General features: G+C 40.6%; 1 protein-coding gene across 1 annotated transcript in view; it reads right to left on the bottom strand.

Moving 5' to 3' along the window:
- Positions 1-19,543, bottom strand: part of ATP10A (ATPase phospholipid transporting 10A (putative)) — a 146,102-nt gene that overhangs the window by 11,478 nt on the left and 115,081 nt on the right. Inside the window, exons 9-14 of the mRNA XM_077807119.1 lie at positions 18,431-18,625; positions 15,060-15,621; positions 5,768-5,871; positions 5,470-5,596; positions 2,609-2,793; positions 525-846 (exon numbers count right to left, since the gene is read on the bottom strand). Coding sequence (XP_077663245.1) covers positions 525-846; positions 2,609-2,793; positions 5,470-5,596; positions 5,768-5,871; positions 15,060-15,621; positions 18,431-18,625 — 1,495 coding nt within the window. The remainder of the gene's footprint in view (positions 1-524; positions 847-2,608; positions 2,794-5,469; positions 5,597-5,767; positions 5,872-15,059; positions 15,622-18,430; positions 18,626-19,543) is intronic.

Consider the following 19,543-nt stretch of genomic DNA (forward strand, 5'->3'; position numbering starts at 1 on the left):
GCAGGATTCTGAACTGGATGACTTGACAAAGAGTCCCCACTATCAACCGTACAATGGAAAATGGTTGTGAAGAACTATGTTAGCGTATATGACGTTAATCCCAACTTTGCAACCACTGTAGTGCTGGACAACTGGTGTTCAGCACTGTCACCTACTCATGATCAAAAATTGAGGGCCTTGGGTTTTAATCATGATTAGCTGAAATGACACTGAACACAGATTTGTCCTGATCTATACTGCAAAGTGATGGTCAGTGGTGTCAGCTCACTCAATTTACAAAACGTTGCTCTATTCAAGCACCATTGTGGAGTAGACCATCTCCATTTGACCAATTTCTGCAGGAAGTAATCCCAGATGCCACCTTAGAAACTCTATTTTTGTTTGGAATAAATGCTCTTAAGATTTCAGAAGCATTTTCAAACTAAAATTGAAGCTTTTAGGCTTCTAAAGTGTCCAGAAGAAAAGTGAAATTCCAAAGGGGTGTATGCATGTAAATATAGGCTCATTTAAATGGAGACACTTGCCTATTGCCAAGGTCATTGCTTTGAGTTTATCTCTGACTAGTTTTACTACCATGCTTTTTTGCAGTGGGGTAGAGCGACAACACAGAACTGAGCGACATCTCCTGGCTAGTGAAAGAAATTTGTCTCCTAGTGTTTTATCCAGTGCATAAGCCAGAGTCTTTCCATCAATCACTAGGCCCAAGCTGGAATGCACTGAAGATGAAGGTGGAGAGAGAGGGCCAAACCCAACTGTCATGTTTCCAGCAGTCTCATCTATTGTGTTGTTTGAAAACTTAGACTCTATATACTGCAGACAGTGGTCCAGCAAAGCAGCACTTGTCTCCTGAAATACAATACAAAAATAAATATGCGTTAGTGAAAGTTGCTGCTGTGGGATCATGTAATCAACTTACTGTGCTTGTTATAAATTTAGAAATGGAGAACAATAGAGTCTTCAATATTGATTCCACTTTGAAAATTTGTATTTCTATTATTCTTTCCTCCTTGTTTACTCCATCTAAAAACATTTAATTCTTGTTGCAAAAGATACTGCTAGCAATTGATAAAGGGCTTAAAAGCAATTCTGTTTACTTTTCAACCTGCAGTGCTGTCTTACACTAATTTCTTTTAGCTTGTCCTCAGAATAGCAGAATTGACATGTGATATGAGAATCCGTGCTGAGCTAACTACGGTGATGAGCATCACAGAATGCTTATTAATCAAATCATTAATCAGGTATTTGTAAATGCCAATTAAGGGTTATTTAACTTATTTTAAAATCTATATCCTAACCAAACTTAATTAATAGAATGTATTACTAACATCTGAACATTTAAGATAAAATGCTACCAGTCTTGTAGCAAAATATTTTTCAAGTGATCAGAAATAAAGAAGTGAGATCACAGGAAATCAATTTACCAGCTAACTCGCTACACTCAAGTTATCTTTTCTTTCCTTTAGAAAAGAATTGTAGTTGGATAGTGTTGGTCTACCTCCAATTCTGGATTTGAAAGCTGATTTGATCACCACATTAAATTACTTTGGTGCTATCAACCTGGTTCCTTTTATGTTTGACCATATCAGCAAACCCCTTGCTATTGTGTATTTAAGACAAACTGAGCAATGCCTGACCGTAGCTCGGGTTATCAGTCCATCATGACTATGAGCACTGAAATTCAAACATTTTCCTTATCATCAAATAAAAAGTCTATGTAGCAGAGTATGAATTACCTAGTATTACAGTCCATTGGCTTGAAAATAATTATTCTCAACAGGCAGTTCATTGTTTTCTCCTTCAAAAACATATAATAGATTGCTTTTGTATTTGCAGTGGGTGCCAATAAGAAACAAGTGAATACTATGTCCTGGCATGTACCTTACGATGGTATGTCCCAGTGGCTCTCAACCAGGGGTCCAGGGCCCCTTGGGGGGCCGCGAGGAGTTTCAGGGGATCCGCCAAGCTGGGTCAGCATTAGACTTGCTGGGGCCCAGGGCAGAAAGCTGAATCCCCACCACATGGGGCTGAATCCTGGGGCCCCAAGCCCTGCCACCCGGGGCTGACGCCAAAGCCTTAGCAACTTAGCTTTGTGGGCCCCCGGTGGCATGGGGCCCCACGGAACTTCCCTGCTTGCTACCCCCTAGTGCTGGCACCGGCTTTTATATGCAGCAAAACAATTGTTGTGGCACAGGTGGACTGTGGAGCTTTTATAGCCTGTTGGGGGAGGCGGTGGTAGGGGGGGAAGAGTACCTCAGAAAGAAAAAGGTTGAGAACCCCTGGTATGTCCTACATTAAAATGTATACCAAAGAAAGGCATTCATTCATATTATGTTGTGATATACATTGATGTGCAGTGGTGCCCTCTGTATATAGTTTCAAGTTGTATCATGATATAAGGCACTAAAATCTGGGAGTATAAACAATTAATAAATATCCACCTACAAATCCTATCCCCTAAATATAGATTGAACAGGAAGAAGAAAGATAAAAGAAGAAGAAGAAGAAGAAAGCAATCAACCTTTTAACTGCAGCTGCCAAAATCAAAGCAAAACTAGTTCACCTTTGGACTTCAACCTAACATTTAACCATCTGACAAGGATCTGTTTACCAGTGAGTCAGCATTCAAGGTGATGATTTCCTCATCATGATCTAGTAGCTTGCATGCGTAAGCTATATTAATGGCAGTTTCTTGCTTGTCTCCAGTGAGAACCCAAATCTGCAGCCCAGCTTTGCGTAAGTTTGCAATGGTTTCTGGGACACCATCTTGTAAACGGTCTTCAATACCAGTTGCACCTGAACACATGAATGAAGCAAATAAATCAATGTCAAATAAATACTTGGCTACTCAATCTGATACATCATGAGTTCGTCTTAAAATCTGGTTTTGGAAACACCACCAGTCCCCTTCATTGGCAGATAACTCCTCTAACCTAACACATGTAAATGAAATTCTGACCACCATGATCAATAATGACTTCAGCTTTTTTTCAGGCAGCAGAGGGACTGTGAGGAGAGGGGAAGGATGAGGTTGGGGTAAATAACCAACCAGTCAACAGACATCATCATCCAGAGTTCAAATCCTAAAATTTTATACCAATATGATTCTGTTGAGTTCATCAGAGTTTAACTGATTTACACCAGTGTAAGCTCGAGGAAAATCAGGTTGATTGTGCCTCAGTTAGGCACAATGTCTCTGGGAGATGAGGGGGAGTTTTACTTCTGCAGCACCTGTTCATAGGGTACAGCACATCTGCTGGTTTGCTGGCTGGTGCTGAGGTCCTGTTGCCTCTCTGAGTACTCTGGAGAGACTAGTTCCAACAGAGGTGCTGGCCTGGAGCCATCCATGCAGTTACAAGGAATGCTATTGCCTATGCACAGCCACAGGGGAGAGATGTATTTCGCCCAGCCTCACTTGTGCAATCCTGCAGTGCTTGCCATAGTGCACCGGTATGTAATTAGATTCAAAGTCTCATCTTCCGCCGTTTGAGGTTGTCAGAGGACAACTGGAAGAATAGATTGTTTATTTCTGGCTGGAGTCTGTTTGTATTTCTCCAGCTGTGGTTAACTATGTTTTTAATTTAGTATTAAGATGTGTATGTACACCCAGCATCAATAGAAACAGCCGAGTCACATTTGCTTGAAATGATTAAAAACATTAGCACTATTCCAGTTATCTTTGCCAGAGAAAGAAACTAATTGCCTGAAGAAATAATGGATATTTATAATTTGTTGAGCTTTTGACATTTTAGTTAAGTAAATAAATAAAAATACTTAGCCCTTGTACAGTCCTTTACATTTACAAATTTTAACGACATCACAAAATCCCTACGAAGTGAGTGTTATTATCCCTTTCTTCAGTGCATGCAGGCCCTAATCGTCCAAACATGCAAGTGCTTAACTTTATGAGGATGGTGTCAGGAATCAGAGCCTGCAGCAAAGCTAATCTCCAGGCAGCCTCATCAGTTTAGCTGGCTTGCAGCAGGCTGCCTGATTGGCCACACCACCTGATTGACTGGAGGGGCCAGTGGGCTGCTCTTAAGTCAGCAGCAACAGCAGCTAGCTGGATGCTCAATCTCATGCCCACCACTGTGCCTGTTCCAGTGTTAACTTGTTCCTGCTGCTCCTGTCCTGTCCCCAAGCATTGCCTCTGTCCTGCTCCTGCCCGATCCCCTCTTTGCCTGCTACCCTGCTTGCTCTAGTTCCAGACCACTGGCTTGACCTATGCTCTAGCTTCTGACTAATGGTTCAGGCTCTGACCCTAGACTTGGTTCCTGATGCTCAAGGCTTAAATTCGGCCAGAGCTGTCCAGAGCAGAGCTCTGGTAAATATTTTCAAACCCATGGGGCAGAAGTCCCAAGCTCCTGGCGGCCCCGCAAGGTGGAAGCTCTGAGTCCGAGGGCTCTGGGAAATACTCTTTGAGAATTTAAGCCCTGCTCTAATCACCGTTGCCTGATGCCCACTCTGATCACTAGGCTAGACAATCCTTGCCCCAGTTGCCTGACACATGGGCCATCTCAATGAAACCACTTGTGTAAAGCATATGCATAAATCTTTGCAGGTTGAGCACCAAAGAGAGGTTACAACTTAGACCTTTCAAAGTACTCCGTACAGGACCCTGACTCTGCTCTCATTGAAATCAAGGGAAATTTTACTACTGACTTCAATGGGAACAGTTAGGCTGACACATAGTACTTTTTGATAATCCTACCCTAAGTGACTTGCCTGAGGCAACACAACAAGTCAACCAGAGAGCCCAGGATTAAATGAGTTCCTACTTCCCGGAGTTGTGCTCACCTCAGTCCACTAAACCATAAATACAGTGTTTATGCACATCATTTTGTCGAAGTGTTTGGTGCCCCAGAGGGATGAAAAATCTCAAGTATTTCAAGACGCACCATCACTGTAACGAAAATCTGCAGACAGATTGGGCCAAATCCTGCTTTTCTTACTCAGGTCAGCCAAGTTCATTGAAGATAATGGGTCAGGTTCATTCCTGGTTTTACACCACTGGTTTAATTCAAGGGTTCCCAAACTTGGTTCACGGCTTGTTCAGGGTAAGCCCCGCAGCTTCCATTGGCAGGGAACAGTGAACTGCAGCCAGGGAACAGTGAACTGCAGCCACTGGGAGCTGCGAGCGGCCATACCTGCGGACTCTCAGGTAAAAAACGTGTCTTGCAGCCCACCAGGGGCTTACCCTGAACAAGCCACGAACCAAATTTGGGAACCCCTGGTTTAATTGGTATTACATCTGGGATAAAATTGTTACCTAAGCAAGGCAAACAGGATGGGTCTTGTGTTAATTATTATCCCATTCTTTTGCAATGATGCAAGAGACACTCGTGAGAAAATCCAGTAATAACCAATTTCTGTATGCATAGAAATCATTGAAAAGATAGAGCAGAGTTTTAAAATCGAACTTTGAAAATGTTTAACACATTTTAATTTCATGTCCAGCTCTCACGTAGTTACCAAGTAGATGCAGATTTGTCTCTATACGAAGTGCAGATTGAAACAGCAGCTCTTCGCGGTTTTCAATAGACGATTCCGCTGCTAAATGACTTTTTAGCCAGTTAGCATATTCTTCTTTGCTTAGAACCTATTTAAAAGGAGAAGGTAAGCGTACATCCAAAAAGATGCAAAAGCATTCATGCATTACTGAGTAAAATGAAAAAAAAAAAAACCTAATAAATGTTCTTGCTAATGGACTGCAACAAAAAGATTTGTCATTACGCTCCTTAAAAGCAAACTAAGAGCTTCATATACTTACTCTCTTGGCAATACACAAGGTCCGCAGCCCATCTACAGCATACAGATTAAGGTAATTCTGAGTTTTGCTTTGGATTTTTTTTTGATGTTTGCCTCTAGGGTCATCTAGTTAAAAATAAAGGAGAAATTTATGAAAAATAATAGCAATTAAATGGCCTTAGAGAATATAATTGTTTCTTCAGCACTTACTGTACAAAAGCTTAAGAGGCGATACTTTTAAAGAGCTCCTGACATCTCAGGGGAAACTTTGAAAAGCTTTCTATTTAGAAACAATTCTCTTCACATACTATCTATTTTTTAAATTCCCTCTTTAAAAGTCACCAAGAAAACTGTATAACAATAAGATCTTTCCTTATTAAGCATTCATCTGCTCCTCAAGTATTTTGTGACATCATGATAATCTCCACAGCAACCAAGTAAGTCATAAACAGAGGTATGATTTCAAATTGGCAATAAACAGAAGCAGATATGCTATATATCAAAAATCTTATGATTAACCAAATGTTTCCAAATAAATGTGGGTAGAAAAGATATTTAATTATATTTAGAAATAATACTACGTTCTCAAAATGCGGTTGTCAAGAGTTGGAAAGGGATGATATATTCATCCTCCAGGATCAAGACAGACTCAAGTACAATGCACAATCACAGCAATAACCAATAATAAAAATTAATTGTAATAACAGTGATAAAGCAAGGATCGGCAACCTTTGGCACGTGGCACGCCAGGGCTAGGCCGCTTTGTTTACCTGCTGTGTCCCCAGGTTCGGCCGACCGCAGCTCCTACTGGCTGCAGTTTGCTGCTCCAGGCCAATGGGGGCTGTGGGAAGCGGCGCGGGCCGAGGGATGTGCTGGCTGCCACTGCCTGCAGTCCCCATTGGCCTGGAACAGGAAACCGCGGCCAGTGGAAGCTGCGATCGGCCGAACCTGCAGACGCAGCAGGTAAACATACTGGCCTGGCCTGCCAGGGGGCTTACCCTGGCGGGCCACGTGCCAAAGGTTGCTGATCCCTGGTGATAAAGTGAACAGAGAAGCAGACAAGAGAAAGCATTTTAGGTTGAAACAATAGAGTGAGAATACTTGAGAAACCTTGATATCTTGAGGCAGCAATTTTTCTATAAACCAAAATAATTTCTGAAAGTCTACAAGTTTTCTAGGTTTATAAGACATAGGACTTCAGAGGGATAGGCCTATGCGGTGTTCCTCAAGCAATATTGGTGTTATTGGTACTTCTTGCTTTACATGGTTCACAGTTGTGATTGAAACTGGAGATAAGGGGTTAGGAAGGCATGATAGAGTGTAAGCGCTTCTTGGTAAGTTTGCTCTCACCCAGCAAGGATATTAGCAGTGGGCCTGGAGAATAGGTAACTTTCTAATATCAGATCAAATGAGGATAGTGATGATTGTCATATTTATCCAGGGTAAGTTATGTCTGTCTTACCTATCTTGGACTTTTATACTGGCACTCAACACCATAGTATCTGAGAACCTTCCAGAAAAAATCAACAGCAAAGTCCCTAGTGAACTTTATGGAGTTTCTGGCTCTTTTTCCTTTTCATAGTACAGTGGAGTCACATCTTACATGGGGGTTAGGTTCTAAAGTCAGCACGTAAGGCGAAAATCGCGTATTGTCAAAATTACCCTTGAAAATCCCTTACATCACCCATAAAGTACAGTATACTGCACATGATTTTGTGTATACAACCCTGTACAGTAATATGTATAAATGTATACAGTAATGTACAGTATATAATAAAGAGTACATATGCAAAATATAATTTTACAGTACTGTATTTTTAATTACAGGGGGTAATTACAGGAGGGGATAATTACAGGGGGTCATCAGGGCTTGATGTCGACCCAGGAGATGGAGGAGACGGAGAGCCTGGGTGATGGAGAGTGAGTCTTAGACGAAGTGGTTGGCTCTGGTTCAGCTCGAGAAGTTGATTGCATAGGCTCATCTGCTGCTGGTTGTTTTTCCTTGAAAAACATGGTGATTGGCAACTGTCGCTGTTGTTTCTTGAGCTGCTCAAACATTTCTTGATACGATCTCAAATTGTCCATAATACTACATGTGATTTTGAGGCTTCGTTCCATAGAGGGATCGTATTCAGAAATTAAATCATTCAAGTGTTTCACTGCTTGGAACATTTCAGCAAATTTATGAAGATTCCAACTTGCTGGTTCTTCCTGTTCGTCGTCGTCATCTTTGTCTTCTGTAGATGATTTTATCAGTTCCTCTAAATCTTCGTTAGTCAATGTTTCTCTATGGCTCTCAATTAATTCTTCAATTTCTTCCTCAAGGATGTCGACAAAGCCATCACCACCCACTGGCCTGGCCACCTGAATAATGCGTCTCACTTCTTTGTCAATGGTCGGGAAACCCTTAAAATCATTCACACATTCTTTCCATTGGTTTCGCCAACATGTATTGACTGTTTCAGGCTTGATTGCATCCATTGCCTGTTTAATATAAGTGATGCAATCGGCAATGTTGAAGGACTTCCAACACTCCATCACATTAAGATTGGGATCAGCATCCATAGCACTACGTGTCCGTGAGAACGTAAACCTCATGTATGTAGCCTCGAAACAGCGAATCATGCCTTGGTTGAGAGGTTGGAGGATGAAGGTGGTATTGTGGGGGGAGAAAGACGACTTCAACGTTGTTATGCGCAAACTGGAGTGCCGCAGGATGGCCAGGAGCATTGTCTACCATCAGCAGCACTTTAAAGTCAAGTCCTTTCTCTTCGAGGTACCGCTTGACCTCCGGAATGAAACACTTGTGAAACCAATCCAGAAATAATGCTGCCATCACCCAAGCCTTTTCCTTTGATTGCCAGAACACAGGCAGGAGATTTTTGTTCTTGCCTGTTAGGGCATGGGGATTTGCAGCCCTGGAGAGCAAGCCGGGCTTTATTAAATGCCTAGCCGCATTGCCACAAAACAACAGTCACACGGTCTTTAGCTGCTTTGAAGCCAGGGGCTTGTCTTTCTGATTTCGAAGTGTAAGTGCGGTTGGGCATTTCTTTCCAGAAGAGCCCAGTTTCATCAGCATTAAAAACTTGTTCCGCAAGATAGCCCTTTTCTTTTATGATTTTCTTTAATTGTTTGGGGTAGGCTTTTGCTGCCTCTTCATTGGCAGATGCAGCTTCACCAGTAGTCTGCACGTTTTTGAGGTTGAAGTGGTTCCTAAAACTGTTAAGCCAACCTTGGCTGGCTTTGAATTCCTTCTCATCAGAAGGCTTTCCCTCTTCAGTGGGAGGTTTGAACAGCGCATAGAGGCTAAGAGCCTTTTCTCGCACTATGTTGCCATCGATAGGCACACATTTACGGTTCATGTCTTCCAGCCATAAGTTTAATGCCTTTTCAGTCTTCAGTAAAGTCTTATCATGCACCTGGCTCATCACCTTAGCAGTCATTGGAATACCTGATGCCACGGCTTGATGAATTTCTCTCTCTCGAATCTTGATGGCATGGATGCTAGATTTGTTGCGGTCATATTTACGCGCCATGTTGGAGACCGACATACCGTTTCTCAATAAGTCCAACACAGCCAGTTTTTCCTCCAGTGTTGGAACAGATCGATGTTTCTTCGGTTGAGCACCAGAGGAAGAATTTGGCTTGCATTTAGGGGCCATGTTGTATGAAAAATACGTACATTATCTTTAAACACTAGAATCACAGTCAGTGCGGCTAGATGCTCACACTATGCGAGGCATGCGGGAACTGAGACCGACTGAGGGAACAGCAGATTCACGTCTCCCATCTCACGCTCACTCTGGGGCACACGCTTATTGAACGGAATGGTGGGCGGAATCACCAGCACTATTTACAGGTATCTTGTTATTTTTCTTTTTTTTTTGCCGAGCGCGTATAGTTGAATTTGCGTAATTTAAATGCGCGTATGATGCGACTCACCTATAAATAACTCTGCTTTTCTTTTTGATCTTTTTAATTTCCTTTTTTATTTTTAGGTAGTTGATTTTTTGGGGGTAGACAAAAGCATTATTTTCTTTCAGCATTTCTTTGTTTCAGGGCAGCAGGTCCCTGTCCTAAGCTTCCTGAGCAGTGGCAGTACACATTATTAACAATGGCTTAGCAGACTTACAGTAGAAATGTTTTTTGTGATTGTTTGCCCAACCTTGCTTAAATCTGGTTTGGCTTCACAACTTCAAGTTTCATGTTTCTTTTAGGAAACAGTTTTGAGGGAATACATATGCATACCAACAACGGAGAAAGTAACTTATCAAAAGATATGTGCTGATACTCAAGTAACTTAAGACAGGTTTCTTTGCCAGCATTCTTGGATTTGGTGTGTATGCAACTCTTTTACAACAATTGGAAAGATAATTCTTTCAAGGATGTCCAGCCTTTAAATCTGGGGTCACTCTTCTGGTAGTGTTCCAGTTCTCTTATCTGAAAAATCTGTTATAATAATCTTCAACAATTATATAATCTAAGTTGTTGCACACAAACAGATGGTCTTGTTGGCATTTCAGTAGCATCCTTGTTTGGTTTTTTTCTTAATATGACTCATACACTGAACCTTTCAAGTTTTGCTGACATCATTAATGACACTGTTCAATTTGCTGACACATACACAGCCAAAAAAGAACATCTTGGGCTTTGTTTACATTTTCCTATGTCCATGAACCCACACAATATAATTGTATATTACCACAATGTATGTTCATGTTAGCTGTTATATATAAAACTATTTTCTCACCTTTAAAGATTGTGCCATCCAAAAGCACAACTCTGTAGTTCCATTAATCTATAATGTTCGGAGTACAACTTTTCTAATGTCTGGCCATTCATTCAGTATTACTGGATTCAAAACCTTTATTTGTTCATTTTCAGTACCATCTTCACTTTCTGTCATTTTCTGGAGTACCATATGTAGCTGCATGCCCATTCATCCACTAGTGTTATGTGGATATTTTCTTGACAGAGTACCTGCAATAGATTTTATCTTTTCCTGGAAGATGAGCAATATCAATACTGTATTTATGCAATCGGAAAGCCATTCCTGGGTGGTTTTGCCAGAGATAGAGATTGCTTCAGGAATTATTCAAAAAGTTCACAAGCTGATTCAGCTGTAACTCAGGGCTGGAGCACACATTTACTGAACTTGCAGCCAAATACAATTACATGTAGTTTCTTTTATACACATACATAATTATTCTCTGTGGTGTATGAGACTTGCAAAGACATGGCCTTCTGGGAGCAGTCCTGAAACAAGTCCATTTTTAGATGCATCTAGTTTTAGAGAGTCAGCATTTTTTAAAGGAACAAAACATGGAAACACTGAACCTATTTCATTGTGATAAGGTCTTTTGTATTGTAGAAAGCAATGTTGTTTGCTTGCTTATTCCAGATGAAGTATCTCACTGTAGAAGCCATCACAGTGATGCAGTGATTTTGGATAAGTTTGGTGCAATCTTGGACAGGTTGTTAAAACACACCAAGAACTGTTTCTGTCACTATAAGCTTATGTGACATTAACTGGATCTGGTTTGATACCACCAGCATTAAGAACAGGTTCAAAATATCTTACTCTTTGGAACATAGAAAATGATTTTCTATGGATGAAGATACATACCTTTTTTATGTGATCTCTCATGTACAGAATGAAGGATTGCATCACATTCCTTATTTTATTGAACAAATAATAGGGAATCAACTATGATAGCTGCAATTCCTTTTAATCCTTCATATGCCTCTCATCAGTCTTGCACTGAAATTCACCTTCTGGTCAGATATAAGTAAGTAAATAAGTAAATAAAAAGGCAGAGAAAAGGAATCTGCTAAAGTTATCAAAAGATATGTGCTGATAAGCAAGTACCCTAAAACAGGTTTCTTTTGCCAGCATTCTTGGATTTGGTCTGTATGCAACTGTTTTACAACAATTGGCAATTATAATTCTTTCAAGGATGTCCAGCACATGTAGCCAAAGGAATCAGCCAAAATCTATGTTGAAAGTTGATAGCTATGATGTCTGTGCAGTTGTCCAATACCTTGACCTTGCATCCACCCACTCAAACAGTACACACTCGTAAATTTATATGTGATGTCTTCAACAATTGGCAAAGGATGACATGTTTGTTTAATTACTCAGAACCAAAGAGAGAGTCAGGTTTGCTTGTTTGAACTTTTTCCATGACCACATATGAGTTAATCAAACCTGTCATTGCTTTAGTAATGAGAGCTATATGTAATCTAATTCCTGCTCAAGTTGATTACTCAGTTTAAATCAGGGGTTTCAAACTCAATTTACCTTAGGGCCAGTGCCAGTCCTCAAATCATCCCAGCGGGCCAATAATGTCACTGAAGAGGGTGATCAGAAAAGAAAATGTTTATATTGTATTTTTTATTTTGAATTTCTTCAAAATAATAAAACTGGCGTACAACTTTATACAATGCTTTGCCTGCCAGAGAGTTTTTAGTGTTTTCCAGACACCTGGCAACACTTCAGTTCTGTCAGTTTGTTGATGTTTGGCCTCGGTGACTGAGCAGTTGAAACCTTCAGGATTGCATCAGACAGTTGTGTTCAGCATCTTGACTTGTTTATATTCATTGTGGAAAAAAGTGATGATGACTCTATGGCTGACTCTGCCCGGTGACTAGTGATGGTATCTCTGTCCCTCTCCCCCAGCCAATGGGAGCTGCACCTGACATTGCTGGCAGCATGTCTGCCTGCGTCTCTCCTCCGCGGGCTGCAGTGAGGGGGGTTCTCGGGTCGCAGATGGCCCACGGGGAGTCTCAGGCTCAGGCACACGGGGAGTCTCAGGCTTGGAGGGAGGCCACGCTGTCTTGCTGCATCAGGCACCAAAGAACAGTCAAGTCGCCATTAATGGCTCTGGCCCTCTGGGCGGGACAGAGCAATAAGCAGTCTCTAGTCCCAGCTTCCTGGCTAGGGCAGACAACAATCACAGTCTAAGGCTCTCACGTTCTGTAAGGGCCAGAGCAATGAGCATCGTCACAGACCTTTGGGCCTAAGGGAGTATTGAAGATAAGGTCCATGCAGGATGGATCCCCGAGTAAAATTCCATGAATGAAGCTGAACAACCAAGTTAGCATTTGTACCCATGGGCAGATTAATTGATACTTAAGGTCACTCAGAGCAGTTTACTAAAGACAACCTACTTATGGCAGTTGATCAGAGTGCTGGGAAGGAAGGTAGAGGCAATTACTACACTTTGCTATATTTATGAATCCAAAAGTTACAAAACCTCATGACTCAATTCTGGATATGAGTCTTTATTAAAAAAATATCAAAAATTCTAAAAACAGGGTCAGTTCTGACATCTCCAAGTGCTGTGGTTCAGAGTTGTTCTATTTCTGTGTGCCAATCGGTAGATTTCATCCCTTCCAAACAGCAATTCTCAAAGCTCTCCCTTTATCCTTTTCTGACCAATAACAGAATATTTGTTTTACATTAATAGCAGATTTTTTTTGCAACTGCCTATGTGTGAAAGCAGACTCTTCTTCTCCTAACTTTAATGTCATAGTGAGTTCTATTAAACTTTCCCAGCACTACAAATTCTTTAGTAACATTTTTGGAGGGAAACAAGTAACCTCAGATGCGTTATGTGTATTCCTTGATATCAGTAACTTCAGACACTATTCAAGAATACTTTATAATGAGCTAAGGACAAGTTCTTGAATTTCTGGCTCTGCTGTGACCTATATAGCTGTAAAGCGACAACGAATTGTGACAGATTGAAATCCTGTAATATCCTGGACAAACTTTATTGAATTAAGTTAAACCTTATTGAATTAGGGGTAATACCTCTGTGGTCCATTGTATTAAAAATGCAGTTGTGTATTGTTATTGTGGAATTGCATGTAATTCCCCTCAGAGAACGGGGATGCTGATGTAATTCCTCTGGTTATCAGCCCTTTGAAGTCACTCCCCTGGAGAGGTTCACATATATCAGTTCAAACTGGATTTTTGAGGGTCCAACAAAGAAAGGATTTTTGGATAAATAGCCTAGTTTTAAACAGGCTCAGGGCCTTCTTCCTGCTCCTGTAAATAGACAGGATCCCGGGTCCATGGAGGGCCCAATCCTTACAGAAGGGTTGGAAGGACTTGGCCTATTGAGGCCCGATAAAACTGGTTGCTTGTTAGGAGCTGATGCTGTGATGAACTTGAAACCAAAACAAAACCCCTTAGGAGGAGTGTGGAAGGATTGCTCCTGCCAGAGTCCATTTAAGGGGTGGGGTGATCTCTGGTAAGCTTATTAGCAGGTAGGTAAGTTCCTTTTTTGCTTTTAATATGTTTTCTCTCTAATGCTTTTTACCTTAAGAACAAAGTAGGCTTTCTTACAATGTGTAGTAACTTATAACTGTGGGCAGTCACACTGCTAACTCTCTCTGAAGAGGATGCAAGCACATGTGTTTGGCCAATCTGTCCAAGCACGTGACAGTTACTCTGAACTGTGACACTAAATTAACATTTCCTGTAGCTCTTTAATGCAAATTACACGGTATGATCCTTTCACTGGTATTTACTTCAGCAGCCGTCTGTAATGTGAAAGTAACCATAAAGTCAACACACTAGTGACGTACAGGAAATCTCTGTAATACGTTAGATTTCTGTCCATTCACACTGGGTTAACATTTGAATGTTGTACATAATTGAATGTTGAACACAGTAAATCAGACATCACACATATTGAAAAACCTAGGTCTCAAATAAGTGTATAAGAGACCACCAGATTGTCTTTAAATCCAATTGATTATAATAAAGAGGCATTAAAATTGCGTCTGGTTCAAGCATGTTCACATATCTGAGACTCTGTAACTGAAAAAACACCTTCCAAAAGATAAGCTTCCTGTTCACAGTTAGAAGTCTATTCATCACTAATCATCTGCATCTTTAAAACTAAGACCACTATTAGTAATTACCCAAACAACATTTATCTTAATACAAAAACATCTGAGTAAGCAAGCAATATTGGGAAAATGTACTCAATGAAAGGTAAATTGATTTGGCAAGGTCTTGAAAAACATTCACTTAAAATAAGGTTTGCCATTGGGAAAAGCTCATACTGAAATCAATATTACTCACATTTCTTTAGGCAAAGTACCAACAATCCATTATAAAAAGTTACTGGTTATTGAGTTTATAAAAGAAGCAGAGAGGTCCTGCTATAATACATTTCCGCATACCCGTAAATGATAAAGATCTAGCTCTGTGCTAGAGAACTGCAATTGGACATGACGAGATTGAAGTTCTCTAGCAGGGTCTAAGAGTTAATTGGAGAAAAAGTAAGCGAGAACTATACCTGAAGAACAGGGCAGAAGAAGATCCATAATAACGGAATCCGCTCCTTTAGTGTAAACATTTATTTCATCTGTAAGGGGATGCCTAACCACCACTGACATTCTTTTTCTGATGGAATCGAAGCCCAGTGTGTGCAAGAGTTCAAAGGTTAACCTTCCCAGATGAGGTAGCTCTACTGATACCTGGTCAGACAGCCTTCCAACCAGAGCACAGTTATATGCCCGAGCTGCATAGACAAGCGCAGCTTCATCTGGACTCTCTGCCTCATAACGGAGTTCTCCTTCTTCAGGTCCACTCCTGATAGCCCTTCTGCCCTGCTGTGAGCTATATCCATTGTTATTCATCTGCGGAGAGTGTGCCAACTGCTCTTCCAGTTTTAATAAAGTGCTCTCAGTGGATGTAGATGAAAGGATACTAGAACTGAGTCTGGGCATGGATTTACTGGTAGTCAGGCTTGATGAACTGCTGCTGTTAGATCCAGAGGTCAGACGGCTAGGAGTGAATCTTCGAATGAAGTCTTCTATGGTCTTTACAGGTGACTTCAGTTCAAATCTAACTCTAACCTTGAGAAGTAAAAACCAACAGCCAAAAAAAGGATATATAAGAAATCTGACATTGTCATTTGATAACTCAAAGTAAGAAGCAAATCTCAGTCAATGGCAGAAAGCTACGACAATCAGAGATGAACAAGCAAGTGAATAAGAATCCCTAGGCTGACACTGTACCAGAAATATTACTGGAACCAGTTTGTATACGCTTCAGAATTTACACTATTGTTGACCCTTCCTTGTGGACCAATGTTAGAATCGCACCCTAAAAATAATGTTAATATAACTAAAATCTTTGCATTCTATGGGTATGTCTAAGTGTGTAAATTCAGCTTCAGGAGACATACCCCTGCTAGCTCTGATCAAGCTAGTGCATTCAAAATAGAAGTTACTCTTAGGGGAATTCTGTGCCGCTGCGTGTGTGCATATTTTAAATGTTTTGCTCAGAAAAAAGCTTCTGCTGGAAAGTTGCTGCAGTTCTGCCTTTTGCCCATCAGAGGGAACTGTGGCGATAGAATAAAGCAGCAGCTCCTGGCCAGCTATGAAGAGAAAGAGGCTGCAGTGCCTTCTCCACAGCACCTGTCAGATCAGGTCAGGAGATGGGGACTATGGGGGGAGATGGGCAGCGTGCGGCTGCTGGGGCATCAGACAGGGGCTCATAAGGGCTAGTGGGGAAGGACAAACTGAGGTAGGGGCTGAATGGGAGTGGAGGCACAGTGTCATGGGGGGGAGGAAGGTGCAAAGCCACATAGGGATGGGGAGAGGATGCAGAGCTACAGGAGGGAGGAGGATTGCTGAGTGGGGGCACAGACACATGTGGACAGCGGGAGGGGTGCAACGCCACGTAGGGATGGGGGATGGCTGAGTGGGGGCACAGAGACACATGAGGGCAGCGGGAGGGGTGCAGGGCCACATGGGGATGGTGGGAGTAGGTGTCTGAGTGGGGATGGAGGGACGCTTGGGGACAGGGGAAGATGTACCTGAGTGAATGGGAGAGGCTAGCGGTCAGCCAGGGTTTTCATGGGGGAAACTCCCTAACAATCCACCCCACACCACAAAAGCTGTTCCATACTTTCCCACCCATATCCAACAATGTTCCAAGTTCACACCCAGGCTCCTTCCCAGCAATTACTTCCCTCTCTGTCAGTTCCTCCATTACTCCTGACTGCCCCCAAGCCTTTGCATTGCTCCTGAGTGGTGCGGGAAATATGGTTCTGTATTGTAGTTTAAATGAATTAATATGTCTAGTAAGGAATCTATTTGTCAAAAAATACATCCTGAATCTTTTGTTGTCTGTATTGTTACAGACATACTTACTGACAGGTATTTTGAAATAAATGACCAAAAATAATTGAAACTAGTGTGTTTTTGACAAATAAAATATGCAAAATTTTAAAATATTGTGTGCAGTATTTTAAATATTTTGTTGCAGAATTTCTAATTTTTTGGCGCAGAATTCCCCCAGGAGTAAGAACTGTGGCCATGTTGGTGTGATCAGCAGAAGGGGCTACCCACACCGAGTATGAGCCCATCTGAGACTATAGGTATGCAGTTGGGGCAGCTAGCTCCTCCTGCCACTTGTGATGCTGTGGCTACATCACTATTTTTAGTGCACTAGCTTGATCAGAGCTAACCAGGCATGTCTCTTCCTACTGGGATTTACAAATTCCAGCTCTAGCGTAGACGTACCACTTGTGAGTATTCAGTAAAGTTGGTCAAAAAATGTTTCTGGAACACTTCTGTGGGAAAATGCAGCTTTGATGAAGCCTAAATGTTTCATGGGAATGTGTCCATTTCAACATAATTTTTGACCAAGCAAAGTTGAAAGAAATCATTTCAACTTTCTCCTTCATTCTGATAATGTTGAAACATTTTGTTTTGATAAGGTAAAATGTTATATTCCTATATCATTTTAATTCATTTTCTTCAGACTTGTATATTATACTAGAATATTAATTTACAATTATATTATATTCATTATATTTAATGTTATATGTTTTAACATCAAAACAAAATGTTTCAATGGTTCCTAATTAAAATTCTTTGGAATTTTCATTTTGTGGGAAATTTTGACATTTCTGCTAAGAGAGAAAACAGATTTAGAAATGTTAGTATTTCCTGAAGAATGGAAACTCCAGCTTCTGACAAGCTCTAATATTAAGTCTAATTATATTTGTGTGATATGCATTAGATGGTGAGTATTTTGTTCCACTTCTCATTAATAAATGATACAATTTTGTAAGTGCATACGTCTGCCAAATCATCAGCTGTCATAATCTTGCCCAATTTATATTAATTTTCTTTTACATAATTTGCAACATTTAAGAGGAGATTTTGTCAGCACACCCTCTTTATAATATTTTTTAAAAATAATATAGCCTTCTACAAATGTAGTTGATATAAGCAAATTATTTATAAAGAACTACCTATGTGCCCCTTATTCCAGGGGACTCTGACAAATTAATCCAAACCATGCCCAGAGATGCAAATTATGTTTATTTAAGAAGTTTCAGTATGTGAACTCAGGAAGGAAAACAGTTTTAGAATGGCTTCAAAATTTGCAGTACATACAAATAATCTGTTGGGGTTAAGAGAAACAGTTGAAATAGACCTTTTAACTAATGCTTGACGTCACAACTAATTTTAAACTTGTATATGTTGTTTTCCTCACTGATTTATGAACTGGTGCCAAGAATTGTATCATAAACATCTCAGTTTCCTTCTAGGAAAGAACTGTTTTATGTCTCTTATTTACACATCTCTGAGATAATCCAATACAACATAATGGAGACTCACGCTCCATTGTGCTGTCTCTCTAACCTACCTTTTGCCGTGGCTGATCTGGAGAGGTAACAACAACTGTATTGCAAATAGTCAATGCTATGAAAAAGTCAAAGATGTCAGAAAGTTCAGGGGTAAGCTGGGATAATGGTTGTTCGTGGCTTCTCATAACCTCAAGACTTCTTGCACATTCATTTACTTTTTCTAACAAATTAGGATCCGGAGTGATGTCTTTTTCCTAGAAATACAACAGGAACAGTATTACTATTTTGCAGCTTTGTATATTTTAAAGTCTCAGACTGAACTGGTTTTGCCTGATGCATCAGCACCTCTCTGGTGGCCCCATATATTTCTGGAGAATTTCAATTTTTCATTAAATGACACTTCCCCTCTTCTCTTTCCTGCAACCAGACATGCAGAAATTTGTACACTTTTAGGCCTTATGATTGCAACATTAATTTTATGAATGTAAATAGATACAGGGGTGTCTTCCTCTCCCTGGTAGACCACCTAAAATTGCTCTAAAAATGATGTGGACTGCCTCCATTAATTTCAATTGATAGTTAATACTGAAGCCTAATAATGACAATTACATTGTAAATAAACTATTGTTAATCCTTTAATTGCTGATCATTGTAACAGAAACATTCAGCTATTTTGGGATTGTGGATGGAAATCGAGTAATGTCCTGACATTCCTTCCTCTTTTCAATCTAACCTGAGAGAATTATTGTAGGCTGCCACTATATATAGACCTATATTATGAAAAACAAGACAACAACAAAACTAAGAGCTAGTTCTGACATCAAAACAGTAAGCTTACCCATTTTGCACCACTAAGAAATTGTTTAGCTCCACTATATTTTAACCACTTTGAACTTGAGAGAAGCTCATATGCCACTGAAATCACAATATGGCATGTTTTCCACTGTGATTAAACGGCTATTATATTCCTTTCAGGACAAAGATATGAATTTCCTAGGAAGGCATAATGCTGATTACAGAAAAGATACAAAGTGTGCTTCAGAAAGATATGAGCCCTACAGTGTTGTCTTTATTGGGAATTTACTCGTTTCATCAGTTGTTGCACAACTAGTGAGGTAGCTGCACCACTACAAACCCCACGTGTAGACACTGCAAGCTGCAGGCTGTGCGAA

This window comes from Eretmochelys imbricata, chromosome 1, assembly GCF_965152235.1.
Source record: "Eretmochelys imbricata isolate rEreImb1 chromosome 1, rEreImb1.hap1, whole genome shotgun sequence".
NCBI lineage: Eukaryota > Metazoa > Chordata > Testudines > Cheloniidae > Eretmochelys > Eretmochelys imbricata.